Genomic DNA, 17,737 nt, shown 5'->3' with positions numbered 1-17,737 from the left:
CCCGGTTGCTGGCGTCATCGCCTCGTGCGCCGCCAGAGCACCGCGACATCCTCGATGGATGTCATTGGATTGCAAGTGATACTTGCGTGTACGATTGGGAGCTCCGTTTTACCCGTTCTTTAACTCGTTCTGTGCAGTTTGGTCAGATGTGCTGGGTATTTTCCGACATGTCAATGCAACGGCTCAGGCCATTTAGACTTGTATTTAGCACCACACTCGGTGTGCTGAGTCAACACATTTTCTGACGCAACTACTCGCATATGTTTCCTCTGGCGAACCACTGTTGTCTCAAAACACAAATTGCATGTTTACAGTTTACTCCGCGTTTCTTTCCTTCCTCGGTAATGTTCCGCTGAACAGCACTACACCTCCAATTCTCCGAGTTCACCAAAAACATTAAATTGGGTCAAAAATGCAAAATATATTATTTATATGCTGGCATATCCTTGCTCTAAACTCGATCTGCGTTGTCCCGCGCATGTGCGTCTATTTTGCATAGACTCCGAGATTCCGGCATGGTGCGCCGTTATCTCATAGGTCGTAACTGTGGCGTACTGCGCAGTCTCCGCTTCGGACAAGTACGGTTAATTGCACGGAAAAATACTACTGCGTTAGCCAAAGCAATTGGCCAAAGGTATGGATGGCCGAAAACACCCATATAAAAGCAACTTCTATTACAACGGTGTATCAGAAAACATTATCTGATTGGCAATGTAAATTTGCAGCAAGATAAACATTTATAATTTTTTTTTTATACCGGTGTCACATGGCCACTTTCGATCGCGATCACGTGCGATTTCATGGAAATTCTCGGCCGCGTTTCGCTCCCTCGTGTTGCTTGCGCAAATGAACCAATCGCGGCCGAGAATCCGATCCGGATTGGGCTTGATCGCGATGTGCCGTGCGACAGCCTTATAATATTGGCGACATGCGAGATTGCCTATATTGTTGCTGCATTCTAATCTTACCTTGAATATGGTAAACCATACTGAAGGTAAGATAACACGGTAGATGGACTACGGAATCCACATATGTAGATGCCAACAAAACTCGAGCTCGTTTGTATGCGTTCTTGCCGTTTTCAGTGATGCTGAAGATACTGGCAAGCATTAAAAATTTTGAAACTGGCACATAAGGGGCTATGTAGACGTTAATTCATTACCTATTACGTTGGACAAAGCATTACAGAACATAGCGGTTTTGTCTCCACTCATAGTGACTCTTTGCAAGTGCTTTAATATTGCAAGCAACACAAGTATGAAGTAAACGTACATCATACAAAAAAGGGCAGACCTTCCCCTCCAACTGCTTTTTTTCCTTTTTAAGACTGCACCGGGGTGTAGTTGTGGTATAGAGGATTAGATGACATCAATGTTATAATGGAGAACTCAAATTTGACTGCAACTTTCAGCAAAGTGGCATCCATGTGCTACTGACAGTACCTTTGTAAAGGGAAAGTGACTATACCTGTGCATTCCTGAGGAACTTCACTTATTGCTTGCTCTTGGCAATGTGAGCAAAGGATGAGAGAACCTGCTTCAAGAAAAGTACTCACACGAAATGAATCACGAGGACGTTCCAGAAGCTGTTTATTCAGTGTACACATCCAAGCCAATATTGTAGGAACATTAAATTAACAGGTGTGCTCTAAGCACAACACAATGTTTTCCCTACCCACTTGCTTCTAAAGCAGTTTCTATCTGAATGACTGTTACCAAGACAGTTATGGCTCACATTGTGCTGTGACCTATGAAAGCTCTGCAAAGAGGGAACATGGTGTAGACCATGCATCATTTAAACATATGAACAAAGAACAGCTGTGCTAGCTGGTCAACACACATTCTTCAAGTGGCATTTATAAGTGCCCCCAAGAAGAAAATGCAAAACAAGCACATCAATTGTTTTGGTCCAAGGCCAACAAATTATGTACATTAAAATAATAGCCATGGTCAATAAAATGCAACAAGAATAGGGTCATGCCTTGTTTTCACCATCTCATTACCATGCTTTAATGTAGAAGGAAAAAAAAGAAACGAACAGAAGGGGAAACACACTGGCCCATTAAAGGTTTGCTTTCACCACATTGAACCCATGACCCCAATAGCTTAAATTAAGTGAGATTCTTGAAGACACACATTCTTTCTGCCACACATGCAAATCATAGAAATGCAGCAACATTGTCAGTCTGAAATCTGACTCATGAGCCACAATCCATTTCTAGTTTGCACAAAAATCACAGTGTATGCACACTTAAAGCTTAGTACTAAGTTTCTGTGGAACGTAACACAATACACAAGCTACAGAAACCACCATTAGGGGACTACAGAGTCAAGCCGGTTATAATATGTAATTAAATGTCACCAATCCGAATAGGAATTGTCCAAGGCAGAAAGTAACAAGAACTTGTTTGGCAGAAAACAAAGCTTGTCCACGTAGCAGGTGCAGCACTTGTTCTGCAGCAACACTCTGCACATGAACACTGGCAGCAGGATCAAGAAACAGATACGACCGAGCTCATGCTTGTCCCCCGCACCTACACAACTACAACATACAGTCAGTGTACAGACACATGGTCAAGATTCTACTCAAGCCTTGTCAACAGTATCACAAATGCAGTGTGCACGTACGAGTGTCTCACAACATTAGACTCATGAATGACTCTTAAATAAAATGGGGGAAAAATGAATTATGAAAATAGGAATAAAAAGGGAGGAAACAAGAACCATACATTCTGTCATCAGTGGTGTCTTACGCAGCAGCCCACCCAGATAGCATTAAGATCAGTACCAATGCTATACAGAAAAAAACATGGTTTCCCATGTGAAGTGTGGCATTTGCGTCGCAGCAAAAATGAATCCACAATAAGTTACAGGCAACAGGAATATGATGCGTGATGGTGTGCTGAGTCCACAGATGGCATGTGCGACTAGATCTTTGGCTTCTTCTGAAGCTCCTCCACTTCCTGGATAATAGAGAAACCCACACTGTACTCCTATGCAAAAAAAAAAAAAAAGTTCTGTTTCAATCAAGGTGCTCCAAGACATGCAAGTGCAAATACTGGTAAAAGAAGTTGCAGTCACTGAGCAAATCAAAATTATTAAGCACTGACAAGAGTTGGCTCAGGGACCCCAACTAATTCCAAAATTCCACAACATCAGACAAGCATAAAACTTAAGGCACTCAGCCACCATAGATTATATATTGCCTCAGCATTAGGCATGCTGCACAACAATGACATGCATTAGATAATCCCATGTCATCTGCAGTTGTGGTTCCAGCAGTTCATAGCAGGAAACAAGGATAAAGATGTAATTTGCAAGGCACAGATAACATGCACCCACAGATATCACACAAACACAGCCACAGCTAAAAGCTACTGTATCAGTAACGAGATTTTATATTGAACCTAACAATTAAGTGCAGAACACAGAAGATTAAAAAAGAAAACACGTAAAAGCTATAAACATGACCATACCTATACTGCCTAGTATAGATTTTGTGCTGTGTGTGCACTGTTACAAAATTGAAATTTTATTGTAATCGTCATTACTACAACAAAACACACTCGCAGCACTGAAACACATTTGTCTACAGATTATGTTCCAGATTTTCTTTCATGGTTTCTAAATACAATGCACATCACCATAACCCAAGTTACTGAAGTTAACAAAATCATCTAGTATTCACTAAGCATATGTACGGATTGCATAATGCCAGGGCCGCCTGCTCCCGTCAGCTTATTTCAGTACAACCAGCCGATGCCTGCTGTTGCCTTGTTCCGAGCAAGGCCATGCCCAGTGAGCTTTTTCTTGAATTGTGTATACAAACAAGAACGAGCCCAAGCAACCACACATATTCAACCATTATCACGTTTAAAGGGTATGTGCGCTAGTCATGAGGATAACTGCCACTGTGGGCGGAAGGGATGTTAATGTATAGCAAGGATCTCCTGCCTAGTACATTAAATAAGGGATTATTTGTATGCACATACCACTATATATGAGGACAACTTCCTGTGGCAAGGAAGGTAAAGCTACAAACGCAAAGCACATGCAAGAACACTCCTGAAAATAGTCCCACATTCTCATCCACATTAGTTTGAGCTGGGGAAGAGAAAACATAAGCACCTTATCAGGCCTGTTGCATGTCTCATATCCTAGCCTTGGGGTGTCGCCACCATCAAAATGACGACAGCGCACCACCGGCAGTGGTAATTGGAAGTCCCAGCTAAGCCTTTGTATCATAAGCTTTCTAGTGCTTCAAACCAATATTTACACAATAACATTTCTCTCTTAAATTTAAAGCTATTTGAAGCAAATTCAGCTTAAACCCTGAAAAGGTTTAGGTCGTAACAAGCTTTTGAATGGGTAACGGCAAGAGAGAGAGTAGGCAGTCTGGACCAGAAGACGAACAGTCACGACGGAATTCGCCCTTGTGAAAGCTATGTGTTTATGCTCAATTTGATCTGCAGTTTGTTGAATATTGTGAATAAAGTGGTGCAACATCTTCAGCTACAAAAATGGAGGAACTTTAGCAACATACCAGCCTGCAACAGCTTTACGTGGCTGGATGTATTTCTTCATTCAGCTGCAGACATCTTATGTTCACCAGAAATGTGTGGTGAGACGGTACGTATTATCTTTTCGCACATAAACACTTATGCATGTTACGCACCAGTATATCTTCCGAAACACTATTCAAGTGCCTTTTATTTCATGTAAACATTGATCCTGCTATAGTAAAGCTGTTTATTTGCAGCAAGTTGGTGTGATTAGCATTGTGATTTCACTTGGCCTATGCAGCAGTGCCATCCTTCAAAGGTAAATGTACAAGCTAATTCTTAGTACTAAATACACCTGGCCAAAGCAAGCGGGCAGCACAACAGCAATAGCAGATGATACCGGCATCGGTTGTTGGCTGTGCGGTACTCCTCACAAGCGTCCATTGCGCTTTCAATACACAGCAAACTTTCTAAGCAACTAGAAATTATTAAGACGTCGCCTGTCATTGTTAAACTTATAACATAAGTGCATAATATTGAAAACATCGTCTAGTATTAGTAAGTGAACATTTTTCTGGTATCAATGACACTACTGTTAGAATCCAGGTGGCACCAGCATTGCCTGCAGAAACCAGCCCCATTAGCCCTATGGGAGTGTCACAGGCTTGACCTTATTTACAACAGCACAATAAGACAAAACACACTAAGGAGTGTTAAACTGGACTTATTTTTCTGCTTTTCTCTTCCGCACTTGCACAAATGTGAAACTATCACATGTGGGATCTACTGATTTAACATCTGTTCCACGAAATTAAAAGCGCTGTGAAATGCTGCCGGGATAGTTTGTGCAGCAACACATGTGCCCCTGTAGCTCTCCCTCCATTGCCACAGAAAGGTGTCCGCGAGTATAGCTATAAGTGTACTTAAACACAATAGGAAGCAGAAGGCCTGTCTAATGATGTTTCACAACATTTCTTTTCCATTGCACAGTCCTCAAGTTTGCTTTAGCGTGCCTTGAAAGTGTATCAAAGCAGTAGTGGTATAGAAACATCCTTATCCAGTTTAAGGCGCTGCTGTAGACTGTTGTGTGGTACTACTTTGCTATGTCTTGTATTTGTGAAGAGGAGCTATATGTGGTGCCCAAAGCCCACCTAACATTTTCATGGTTTCCAGTGCCTGTCTTGTGCATATAGCTCTTGATCAGGTGCGCCCTTGCCACTGTAAATTCAATTCAGTGCCCTTAATGTTGGCAGCACTTGTTGAAGCCTTCCTGTAAAGCTTTTCATAGACATCCGAAGACACCGGCTCACAACAATGCAGCAGACATTTGGGAACTTCACTGTGCCTCTGCCTCCTCTGCAACTCTATCAGTGCTGAATCCCCCACCTACCTACCTTCCCAGGAAATGTGCTTAGAACACAACCTAAAATTTTTGCCAGACTAACAGCAGTTGCACAACAGTGCAACAGACATTTCACATAATACTGCCAGTACTGCCAGTATACTGCCAGTATTTCACATAGCAAAACTGTATTATAGGTAGTCAAAAATTTACTTATAGGTGGTAACATTACAAGTGGCCTATAGTGTACTATCTGCACTCATAAGAATCTATTTAAATGCCCATCCATATTTTGATGCTTTTGTTTGGCAAAGTAAATAACTGAATCCAATGTGCTTCAATTTTAAGCATCCTACCACTGGAAAAAGTCTGAAAATGTGGTATAAATAAATAAATAAATAAACAAACAAACAAACTTACATTCAATTTAATAGTGCATTTGAGTGACCACTGGGAGTGGACTACCTGTGCTGCCAAAAGCACTTGTGTGCTAAGGTTGTAAAAAAATTGACAGCATTGCGGCTAACTCGACATAAGAAATTCAAATTTGCACTAGTCTAAAAAATGTAAACCAAGGTCTATCTACAGTGTACAGAAAGAGCAACAGAAACAACTGCATAATGAAACAGGTGATAAACATGTGGGAATGCAAAAAGGCATCATCACAATGTTGCTGTAATAGAAAACATCACCCAGTTTCACTGACCTGAATACAGAACTGTTGCACAGATCATTCCATAGTATGGGTATTCAACTGTACAAAGGAAGCATTCACAAGCTGTCAATCTACTGAACCCTCAGTTGCCAGAACGGCTGCCCCTTTTGGCACGCTAGATGGGTTTTTGCAATGTTCAGAAAATGGGCATTTTTTAATCAATGTTGCTGCCATGCTTTCCCTATATACCTACCTATTATCACAGTCAAAGTTTTTGGGCTAACTGCAGTAAGCAGCTGCTGTAAATGCTATTTTAGAATGTTCTCTCGTAGTACTTAAGTGGGGAACACAGGTTAATCGATTTGCATGTGACAAATCAGTGCAAGCAGATGGGACACTTTTACGCAAGGTGATGAATTGATGGAACAGTGAACATCAAAGTTTTCCGAAAACTCGTCTGCTACCAAAAAAATTCTAATTTAGTATGTGTGCACTGATGATTCTATAAGTCCTTGGATCTTTAGTGGAACTGGCATTTTGCAGGCGATAGAAAGTCCAGGAATGAGATTGTACAAGCATGGCATTCGCTTGCGCTATCATGATTCACTGGCACTGCGTTTTCGTCAGCAGTCAACCCCTTGAAAAGGCGGGAACATCAATTGGACAACACTTACTCGGCGACGTAGGAGGCAAAGCAAACCTTTAGAAAACGAGCGAAACAGACTAGCAAGCGGTCCTGCCTGTATGCACCTAGCATGATATGCACCTAGCATGAAAGTGACCGGTCTGACACTGTCAAACTGGTCATATAAATTCAGCAATACTGCACATATAACTCAATATAGGGTCAGCCTTGAAAACGTTTTCACCAAGCTAATATGTAATTTATTAAAAGAGGAAAAGGAAAATCAGCAAAGCATGCATACAAAGCGTGTCAAGTTTGCCTGTTGACGTGTGAGCTGTGCACTGCAAGCCAGAAGTGCAAAGTACTTAAAAAGTCCTGTACTGCCCTTTGGGCTTGATGAAAAAACAGTCTACGCCGCTGTGAATATCTCGGCCAAGTTTTGCAGTCATACGTAACGCGTGGAGCTCGCAAGTGGAGCGCAAATTCACCTTTCTCTCAAACGCTCTTTTTTCAACAGAAGCCTGCTCCTCATTCTCTTCTGGACACATTATTTTGTAATAAAGCGGGTTTCCATTCGCGGCTATTATTGGCCAATAGCTGATGTCAATCACGAAGGATGTTTGGATCGGTGTGCTTCTTCCTACTGTTACTGTATATATTTACTGACAAAGTTCAATAAATAGGCTGAAGTAAGCAAAGATGTGCTTTTGAATTTTGATTATAATTATGTACTTCTGGAAAAAGCCGACCATCGTCTGCTCGGTCACGGCCACCCACATAGGAACTAAACTTTGGCCACCCCACTTACCAGTGGCGTAGCCAGTAGGTCTCGCTCATTTCGACTAGTTTTAAACACTCAGCTTCAAAAATGCACAAGCTGGATGTGGCTACCATCAGTCGGTTAAGCCGGTAAAGGACAAAGCGCGTCTGCACCATGTAGTATGGTCAGACTAGCATATTCACACAAACACGCACTCAAGCCCTGTCAAGCACAAAGAAAACTGTGCATATGCACTCCAGTTGCATGTACCTACGGTCTTCTACGTAACGCAGGTACTGCAGCTGCCGTGGTGTGCCACCGCAAGTCCACTGGCTAAGCGCACTGCGGCTGGCTGAGGACAACCGCGTTTTACTTGCATTTGGCACATCCTAAGCGCGAAAATCTGAAGTAGTGGCATCTTTGTTAACATCTATAAGCAAGAGTTTGACGTAATAGTTTTGCGGAAAATCGCAAGGTGGAGAGAAGTAATTAATAAAGGAAAAGTGAGACATCCACCCAAATGTAGCGAAGTGCTATAAAAGAAACCCATATGGGTTCTGCGAAAAATTCCTCACAGTTGAAAAAAGAACTGCGAGGCTTTTCTTTCAAGGAACCCACATGGGTTTCCTTTGTAGCACTTTGCCGTTTGGGTGGATGTCTCATTTTCCCTTTATTAATCTAAAAACAAATTTGAACTGCACGCCACGGTAACATTTAGAAAGCGGAGCGCTGTGGGCACGCTCCGCTCTGCCATAGCCTTCGCAGTGCAAGGCATTGAAGAAGGAACGGGAGCAAGCAAAGAGGGTGTTCGATTGCCAGTAACTCTGCTGCTGCTGAACACACTGAAGTACTTTTTTGCGGCAAATTATTTCTGAAATAGCCTATTTTAACTCCAAGGGCATTTCTCCTCTTTGATAAAAAGTATTTTAGGGCCCCTTTAAACCAATCTTGGTAGTCAAGCGTACCAAAGTGCACAATTTCCCTGTACAATATTAAAAGACTAGAGCCAAACACAAAATCAGATTGTCATGGTGGTACAGTTAAACATTTATTTCACTCATACACGTCTGAATATGCAGCAATGACACAGCAACAAAGAAGCAGCAAGTGAAATGTGAAAGCAACAAATATTACTGATGATCTGCGCATAAATAAATTATGAGAAGGCTACAATGCACTTAGTGCATGACAAAAAAGAAGGGTTCGACCAGTCTCACAATGCAGACCACAAACAAGCTTTGCTTCCATCTTACAAAGAGTATGGTCAATGGTAAAGAGAAAAACAATTTTTTGTGACAATGCCATGAAAATATGAAACTAAAACAGCGAAAAAGTGACCCATCTAGCACTTCACAATGTCGCCAATCAGAAGTGAACATAAGAAGTTTGGTAATTCAGAAGTAATGCCAACATACTGAAGTGTTACAATTGTGGCAAATCACAGTTACAATCAGACCAGCAGGTTGTTGCTCCCAAGTAGACGGTTCTTTTGGTTCTGGAGCCACAAGTGGAATAGTCCACTTTCTTTGAGAAAGTGTAAAATGTTCTGCTGCACTGGCAGCTTTGGGGGTCGTGTATTTTATTCCACATCAACTGTCCTTCAGGTGTTGGCATCCCTCATCCATCAGATCATAAGGATGGTGTTGAATCCTCACTGACGGGCACAAACTCTGGCAGCTCGGTAGCAGTGAATGCCTCCTATAGTGCAGCAAAAATGACGGCAGGGCCTTTTTCCGAAAACATATGGCAGAGAAACATGCAATGACCCAATTAACATGCCATGCTTATGTCATGCCAAATACTTAGCTCCATAGTGTTGTTGGGATGCAAAATGGTGCAGTACAAAAATCCTACCTTTATGAGGTAATCTCGGAGCTTGTTGTATGCACTTTTGAGGTTGTCATTGACTAGCAGAAGGTCAAAGTTGCCCTGGTTTTCACCTGCAAATCAGAAAAGATGCAACCTACATATACAAATTGCGCACGGCAACTGCAACACAAGTGCAACAGAGGAATACCTCTTATAGTATTACCAGATTTGTCCTAAAGCTTGTCTTGACTAGACAAGCTAAACTTTAGTCACAGGTCCAACAACTTCATATGTTGGAAGTCCTTACACTATATGCTTATTCCAGTATAAAATTACACGCATTTTTTCTAGCGTGCAATAACGTTTGGGCAGGAAGCAGTTTTCTTTCTGTTAGACATCATTCCAAGCACAAATTGCCAGCCCAGTCATATACAATAATTGTATACATAGGCAAGCCTTTGTTTCTGGGTTTTCAAATTCTCGAAATTTGGAGGCAATGCTTTGAGTTGACAATCGGGGAGAAGTATTTTCCTAGAAGCCATTCCAACAGCTATGTCGATACATCATTAAAATTTTTTTGAAGACATGCCTCAAGGGACGAGTTTTGCTGTCGCACATTTGTTAAAATAAATTATTGACATTTTGTTCCATTTTTCACCAAACTTTACCTAGTAAAGCGCCTTCATCATATGTATGCCTTCTGGATGTGATGCGGTTCCCGTCACACTCCTGAAACTAAAGACCTCTGGATGGAGAGTACGAGAGCATGGCGAGTACGAGAGTACAGGGCTTTGGACCTTAAAACATGCCACAAGAACTCGTTCAACACATTCTGCACCACATTAATACCGCAAATGCGGGCGAGAAGTGGCTAAACCCCTGTTTCTAACATGTTTGACTTTTTAAGAAGAAATACATTCACTTCCACTTGCGCTGTCCCATGGATTCTGTGCTGCAATTTACCGAAATCCCGGTTAAGCACCGAGATGGAACTCGGCTTGGAATTGACAGAAAACACAAAGTACCACTGATGAGCTCAGCTCGTCCTCCACCAATTTTACCAGAAATGCGCAGACAAACCCAGCTCATCCAAGGCATGAAAGGGGTTAAGTAACATGCAGTTGGCCTCACTGTGCAGACTCCACATACTTTTAACATAGGCTGTACATGTTCATCAGCCAGAACAAAGTAATTTCCAAGGGTGAGAAAACATTCTTAAATGTATGTTGCACATGCAAGATACAAAAACCTTTTTTAAAATGGATTTTGGATAGCCTAATTTCTGCACCTTAATGGAATTTCTGTCTAGCAAACATCTCATGTCAATATATTGCACCATTGGGAGCATGTCATTTCGTGTCTGTCTTTCAGAGGAAAGAAACGTCTAATAAAAGGGGAACTATTTTTAAATGGCTGTATTTATTTTCAAGATAAAAGTGAAAAAGTGGAAGAAAAGGCAAACAACTCTTGGAAACCACATTTACCGACTCCTACAAACTGAAAAAAAGTGGCATCTGCTCTAAGTCTGCGGCCAATTTACGCACATGTATGCACTTCAGAGTTGGAGGGTATGCACGATTAGTAGTCTAAAACTGATTACAACTCAGATTTTGCAGGATGGTCTGTAGGCTAATATTCGATCAGCAGATGCCACCCTACATGCCAATATTATTGGTTTTTTTCCCACACCAGCTGCGAGGTGTGGATCTTCCTATCACCTCTCCCTCAAAAAACACCTGAACCATATTCTGCTGGAATTCAGCACATAGATCGACCTCATCGAACTAACCTGACCTTACCATTGATGGCGCAGCCGCCTCCATAACGCCGCTGAACAACCCCTATACCCTGCCTAGGCCACAGAGCCATCCCTTCAGGAATCAAAGGTTTTATTCATTCATTCCTTTCCCAAATCCATACCTGAGCAATGAAGATATACTTCAGCAATTGTACCTTTAGCTAAACTTGCTTGTATACTAATTAAATATTCCCTGTATGTGGGATCTGCAACATGCATGCAACCTTGTGCATTAGCACCAACAAATGCAAAGCCAAACAACTTTCACAACTGATGCTGTAAATGGCACCAAAATTGCACAATTCCAGGCTTTTGTTATGTTATGTACAAAAAATATTTAGGTGTTCAATTTCTTCCCAAATGTAAAAGTACCCTCATGAAATTCAGGTATATTCAACCCTGAACTACATACCATAGGCAATCTCCTCACTAGCTCTTGCCAGGCGTTTACTCAAGCTCTCTTCACTTTCAGTTCCCCGACCTCTGAGCCGCTCTTCCTGAAAGACAAAAGGGGGGGGGGGTAGAGAGAGAGAGAGAGAAAAAAAAAGACAAAGAAAGAAAAGACAATGTCAGTAGCTTTTCGAAGACTATTAAGCAAGCAGCACTGCAAACATCACCAAACAATGCTTACTCACTAGTGACCATGGCAGGTTAAATTTATAAAAGCAGTTGCTCCAAGACTATTTATGCACAACTGCCAATTAATAAAAGATGCATACCAATTATTGAAACCCATTAGAATGTATGAATAACAAACTTTGGGTGATGCAATATATTTAGAACACGAGCAGATTCAGCAACTTGGAACAAATATTAATGCATTAGAATAAGGAGTGCCAAAGTGGAAAAAAAGTCTATGTTTGTCAAGTGTGGGAAGCCAGTCACGTGGTAGGGGTGTGTATGTGTGTATATATATATATATATATATATATATATATATATATATATATATATATATATATATATATATATATATATATATATATATATATATATATATATATATAAATAAATAAATAAAATCAGAACCATATAAATCCAGCAGGCAGTGGAGCCAAGGAAAGCATAGGGGTAATTAGCAGTAGTTGAAATTGCAATGTGGAATATTATGAAGGGGAAATTGAAGTGGACGAAAAGATAACATTTTGCCGGTGGGAACCAAACCCACAACCTTCACATTACACATGCAATAAACTACCAATTGTGCTACAGCAACAAGTTATCTTTTCATCTACTTTCAGTTTTCCTTTCCTTTATTATTCGCTACATGTAAATTTCAATTTCCCTGGCTTCACTGCCTGCTGGATTTATATAGTTATGATTAACAAACATATAGCTCTTCTGTTTCCGTTCTCCTCAATCATTTAAACACACATACATATACATACACATACATACATACACATATACATACACATATACATATACATACACATACACATATACATATACATATATATATATATATATATATATATATATATATATATATATATATATTAGCGCGACTGACAGTGGTCTGCTTCACACCACTGTCAATTGCACTTCCCTCCTGAAGAGACAGAACTCCTGAACATTTTGCAATGCGGCGATCACAGTTTAAATCATGGACCTGGGACCTCAGTGAGGTGCAACGTAATGCCAATGCAGTTCTATTGCATTTATTATAGCTAATTAACCACTGATTATCTTTGTTCACAGAATGCCAGTTATACAAGTGAATGAAGTACCATTAAATCTGTAAAAGCACTGGAACAAGCATTTTAGGCTGAATAACGTTCGACTCTACAGAATATATATCGGAGCCAACTATGAATAGCAAATCTAACTAAACAAACATGCAGTGAATTAAAATTCCTTTAGATGATGGTAATCATACTTATAACAGTGTTATCCCATGCATATGTATGGTGACAAAACACTGGAACATACCAATAGAACTAATGAATGCCAAGGCTGTGTTTACAACTTATGACAGGGATAATGCACAAGAACAGCATCAGTAAATGGGTCATCTACGGCTCATTCCTATAATTTATGTAAAGCAGGCACATTACTTGCTATACAGGTTTTGCACAAGCATTTAGGCTCAGGTCAGGACATTTTCAACACTTGAAATTGCAATGAAAACATCTCCGACTAGGCACTCAATCCAGCATACCCGTGCGACGCACGAGTAAAAAAAAAATATTCATGTGCATTTTACACAATGCACTTTCTATAGGACTGACCTGGCATTCCAAAGCACTGCCTGAAAGGCACCACTTACACACTAGGGGAAAAAATTAAGACGCTACAAGGTGTAAAATAGCAGCGATGAAACTTACTTCAAAATAGTTACGGGAGACTTACAAGGGCCTTCATGCTCGGAGGCTTGACGAAGATGTAGCGGGGATTCAGATCTGTGTTCTTTATGTTCTTCACACCCTCAATTTCAATGTCGAGGATGCAGATTCGCCCTTGCTCTTGAACATCACGCACGGACTTCTTACTGCACAAAATTAAAAGATTTTTTCCCCCTTCAGCCTGCATGTTCACGAGCGGTGACCTAAAAGACAAAAACTGGCTTACCTGGTGCCATACAAGTTCCCAGAAAACTCTGTGTACTCGATGAATTCCCCCGCCTCGATGGCCTGTTCCATTTCGTCCCGCGAAATGAAATGGTAGTCTGAAAAAGGTAGTCGGAGCAATCACGCACATGTCGAGACGCGCTTTTATAGAAGGCAACATTGTCGGTACATCGTAGAACGAAGCTCTTACCTTTGCCATTCACTTCACCGGGCCTAGGCTTTCGGGTAGTATCTGGTGTGCACAATAGACAGAAATAATAATACCGAGTTATTCTTGCGCACTGTGAACCCCGTATCGCAGAAGGAATGCGGGGTAATGTGCTGTATTAGAATGGGACAACGAAGCCGGTCGTACTCACGCGACACACTCAAGGCGAAGTAATCGCCGAAGTCTTTCAGCAGCTTCTTGAGCAACGTCGATTTTCCACTACCGGATGGCCCACATATGACAAGCGGGCGCAGGGCCGACATGTGTATCAAGGTGGAGAGGCCGCCTGCAGAAAAAGTAAAAAAAAAAAGAGGGACAGACTATAATACTTGACGGCAGGACTCCAACATCGACACTAGTAGGAAAAGAAGGCGTACGTGGCACACGCGGTAGCAAGATCCCGTATATGCACACAACAGTAGTCTAAGCAGAGCTCCACGTATGCATGCCTGCCTGACGCAAAAGACGGAGGCGAAACGCATTTAATCGATTCATTCATTCTGAGGACGCGGAGGGAAAAATCACATTACCTGTATGGTTGAGCATGCTGTACATTTCAGCTTAAGGTGGTGAAGCAGAGAAAAATGACTAGACACAATGAGGCAAGTCGCCGTAGGCAGCCAATATGCAGAGGGACGTGGAGGATGGTGGATGCTTGCCGGTGTAACAATGTCCCAAGATGCCAGCCTGCTAACGACAATGGATGCGAACTGCGAGCGCAGCGGCCAGATGGCAGCACAAGCTGCAGAGTTGGAAGTTGGGGGCGTCGGCCGCAGTACAGTGCACTAGAAGCGTAGCCGCAGCAAGGCAGCGTTTGCACAGACGCATAAGTGCTTGGGAATGCGCGATGTGGTAACGCACAAGGCGTTCAGGAAAATAAATATCTCTTCATCCACTTCATCACAACCACGCGAGCCCAAGTGCGACTTCAACTGGCATGGTGAATAAAGTTTTTAAAAAAAAAGAAATCAGGCTTGGGTAGTGCAGATTATGGCTCATACACACATATTTACGTATCCTTGAACGCTTTGAACTTGCACTAGACGTTTCGACCACAAGTTCCCAGATTCTAAACCTGTGTCCAGCAATCAATAAATACCGCGCATGACACACCACGACGCCGAAATCTGAAGCTTTGCATCTTTCCCGGAGGTTAAAAAAGAATCAGCGCATTAATTACCCTCAACCACGTGTCATCACATACGGAAGCCATGTTGAAAGGAGCAACACTGCGTATGGTCCACTTAACCACCGTCTGAATGAACAAGTTCCGTTCGCCCGTTCCACAAGCACCAACGCGAATGCACGTGCCCGCCAAACATACGAGGGCAGATAATGCATATGAAATTCGTCATTAGCGCGTCGAAGTCAAAACTAAGTTCCCTCCAGCGCCTTAATGCCAGAAACACAAGGCCACAAGTTTCCTCATAGGGCCAACCAATTAAACCGGTCCACTACTTTAACAGCAAACTTGTATACTCCAAGTATGGCAAGTCCACGCGTGGACATGCCACGATGAAACAAGATAAAATGGCCAACCTTTCATCCTCATGTTGATCTGAAAACCCAGTCCGGGGCCTTGCCGAAGAGTAGGAGGGAGAACGGGCACCGCGGATAAACCTCGGAACGAACGGACGCACGGGCAACAGTTGGAGCTGCTCTGACGGGCCGGCCAAGAGGGTCGACATAAATGGCGCCTTATGTTGCGCAAGCAAGATAGCTCGTGGGACCGTCAACGAATCCCGTAGCACCAGCGGGTAATGGGGCGCCGCCTATCGTTGCTTTCCCAACGCGTTCACGCCGATCCGCACGCGACGGTCGAGAAGGGCCACGAAGTCTCACGCAGCGTGCCAGACCAGCCCGGCACAGTCGGCGGCCACACCCGCCTCGGCGTTCCGGGCAGTCCCCTCGCTCGTGATCCGAGGGGGGCAGGCCCTCTCCACCTACGTTGGCGTAGGGGCCGCCGCACCGCTCGACACACTCTTCCCGTTCGAAAGAAAACGTTCTTCACTCAGCACGACTGCGTCCCCAAAGCAAGGACGTCAAATAATTTTACCTTTGTTTTGTCCTTTCTTCATTAGAGGAGTAGTGGCAGCCAGAAGGCCACTTCGCGTCCTCCAATCTGTCCTACAGCTGGTGAGATTCATTCTGTCTTGCACTCATCCCTTCTAAAATTGATCCATCACGTTGGTTCCCCGAACGCCCTTATTTTTTTTTTCCTTAATCGGATTATTTCGTACACTATAGACATACCTCCACTTTATTCTACTTGCCCTTGGGCATAAGCTATTTCATGTCGGCTGCAACTCGTGGATCACCTCCGAGAGCTCCACTCTATTAAGCAGCAAATGACGCATCGTATATTATACCACGTATTTAACATCTAGCTCTAAAAAGAAGCTGCAGACTCCAGTTTATATTTAGAGCCAAGTCTTACTTATGCGGTATAATATTGATGCGTCATTTGCGGTCAATCGAACGACATAATCCAACACGAACTTTCAACTCCACATTCGCAGCTGGTAATATTAAACTATACAAATAACTATTCAATCTACAGTTCTGTTACAATGTTTTATATGGTCAGGGGGCCATGACGTGTTGAAACAAAGCTCACTATAGCAGCCTAAAGTGCGATAAATAGCAGGCATAACAAGTTGCTATGTTGTGCGGGTTACACGTCCGACCTTTTTTGCATCAGCTTCCTAATATATAGCTACTCTAAATACATAATAAACAGAGAACAATATATTCGCTTTGCTGTTGTCTTCGCTAATAATAGAAAGCTTCACGGCACTGGCATAGCCAGGGGAGGGGGGGGGGGGGAGGTTAGGGGGTAGAAACCCCTTTCCCACGTAACAGAAAGTTCCAGGAGGCGGGCTAAGAAAGCGCGACTTGGATGAAAGGGAATGGTTGATTATGAAAGCAAGTCGAGGGCTAGCGGCAGCCCGGAAAGAGGTGGGGGGGGGCGGGGGGGGGGGGAGTTATGAGGTCGATCACCTCTACCATGCACACGCACAAAACGTCTTTGCCGTCGCGCCAATGCGAAAGCGGCGGCTTACTACGCGTCCGTATTAGCTCGTGTTTGATTGTGGAAAAAGCAACTAGATTTGCGCTTGTTGAAAGTAAGAAAACTTTGCCGGCCACACTAGCGATGGCTGACACCTGAACATTGGCTAGAAAAGGGGATAGTACAATGAAGAGGGGACAAAGTGGAGAAAGCACTGAGGGCCTATACACAATAACGACAGTATTAAAGCGAAGCTTTCTTTGCCTCTTCCTTCAACTTTCTCACTGCTGCTGCTGCTGTCCGGCACATCGCGTCGGGGGTGGTTCAGAGCGTGTGTATACTGTTGTGCCCGGCGGCCCTTCAGAGCGGAGAACGCCACCACCTGCGACATGCAGTTGTCTCGCTTCACACTACGATTCTTCACACCTGCCAGTAGTCCAAATTGGTCTGCCCCGCCGG

The 17,737-nt window shown here is 42.8% G+C and overlaps 1 protein-coding gene across 7 annotated transcripts in view; it reads right to left on the bottom strand.

Annotated features, from left to right (window-relative positions):
* Nucleotides 1-1,572: 1,572 nt before the first annotated feature.
* The window catches only part of LOC135915986 (guanylate kinase), a 34,753-nt gene continuing 18,588 nt past the window's right edge, over nt 1,573-17,737 (bottom strand). Inside the window, exons 1-8 of one of the 7 annotated variants that reach the window (XM_065449221.2) lie at nt 15,808-16,084; nt 14,420-14,554; nt 14,251-14,292; nt 14,062-14,158; nt 13,843-13,981; nt 11,903-11,987; nt 9,738-9,823; nt 1,573-2,992 (exon numbers count right to left, since the gene is read on the bottom strand). In XM_065449221.2, coding sequence (XP_065305293.1) covers nt 2,927-2,992; nt 9,738-9,823; nt 11,903-11,987; nt 13,843-13,981; nt 14,062-14,158; nt 14,251-14,292; nt 14,420-14,554; nt 15,808-15,820 — 663 coding nt within the window. In that variant the 5' untranslated portion in view covers nt 15,821-16,084 and the 3' untranslated portion in view covers nt 1,573-2,926. Of the gene's footprint in view, nt 2,993-8,906; nt 9,611-9,737; nt 9,824-11,902; nt 11,988-13,842; nt 13,982-14,061; nt 14,159-14,250; nt 14,293-14,419; nt 14,555-14,798; nt 14,981-15,807; nt 16,100-17,737 lie in introns of those variants that run through there. The other 6 variants (XM_065449212.1, XM_065449206.1, XM_065449193.1 and 3 more) reach the window with 6 other exon arrangements.

This window comes from Dermacentor albipictus, chromosome 1 (assembly GCF_038994185.2).
Source record: "Dermacentor albipictus isolate Rhodes 1998 colony chromosome 1, USDA_Dalb.pri_finalv2, whole genome shotgun sequence".
Lineage (NCBI taxonomy): Eukaryota > Metazoa > Arthropoda > Arachnida > Ixodida > Ixodidae > Dermacentor > Dermacentor albipictus.
The sequence above is the reverse complement of the archived record's forward strand: the minus strand, read 5'-3'. Positions and strand labels throughout refer to the sequence as shown.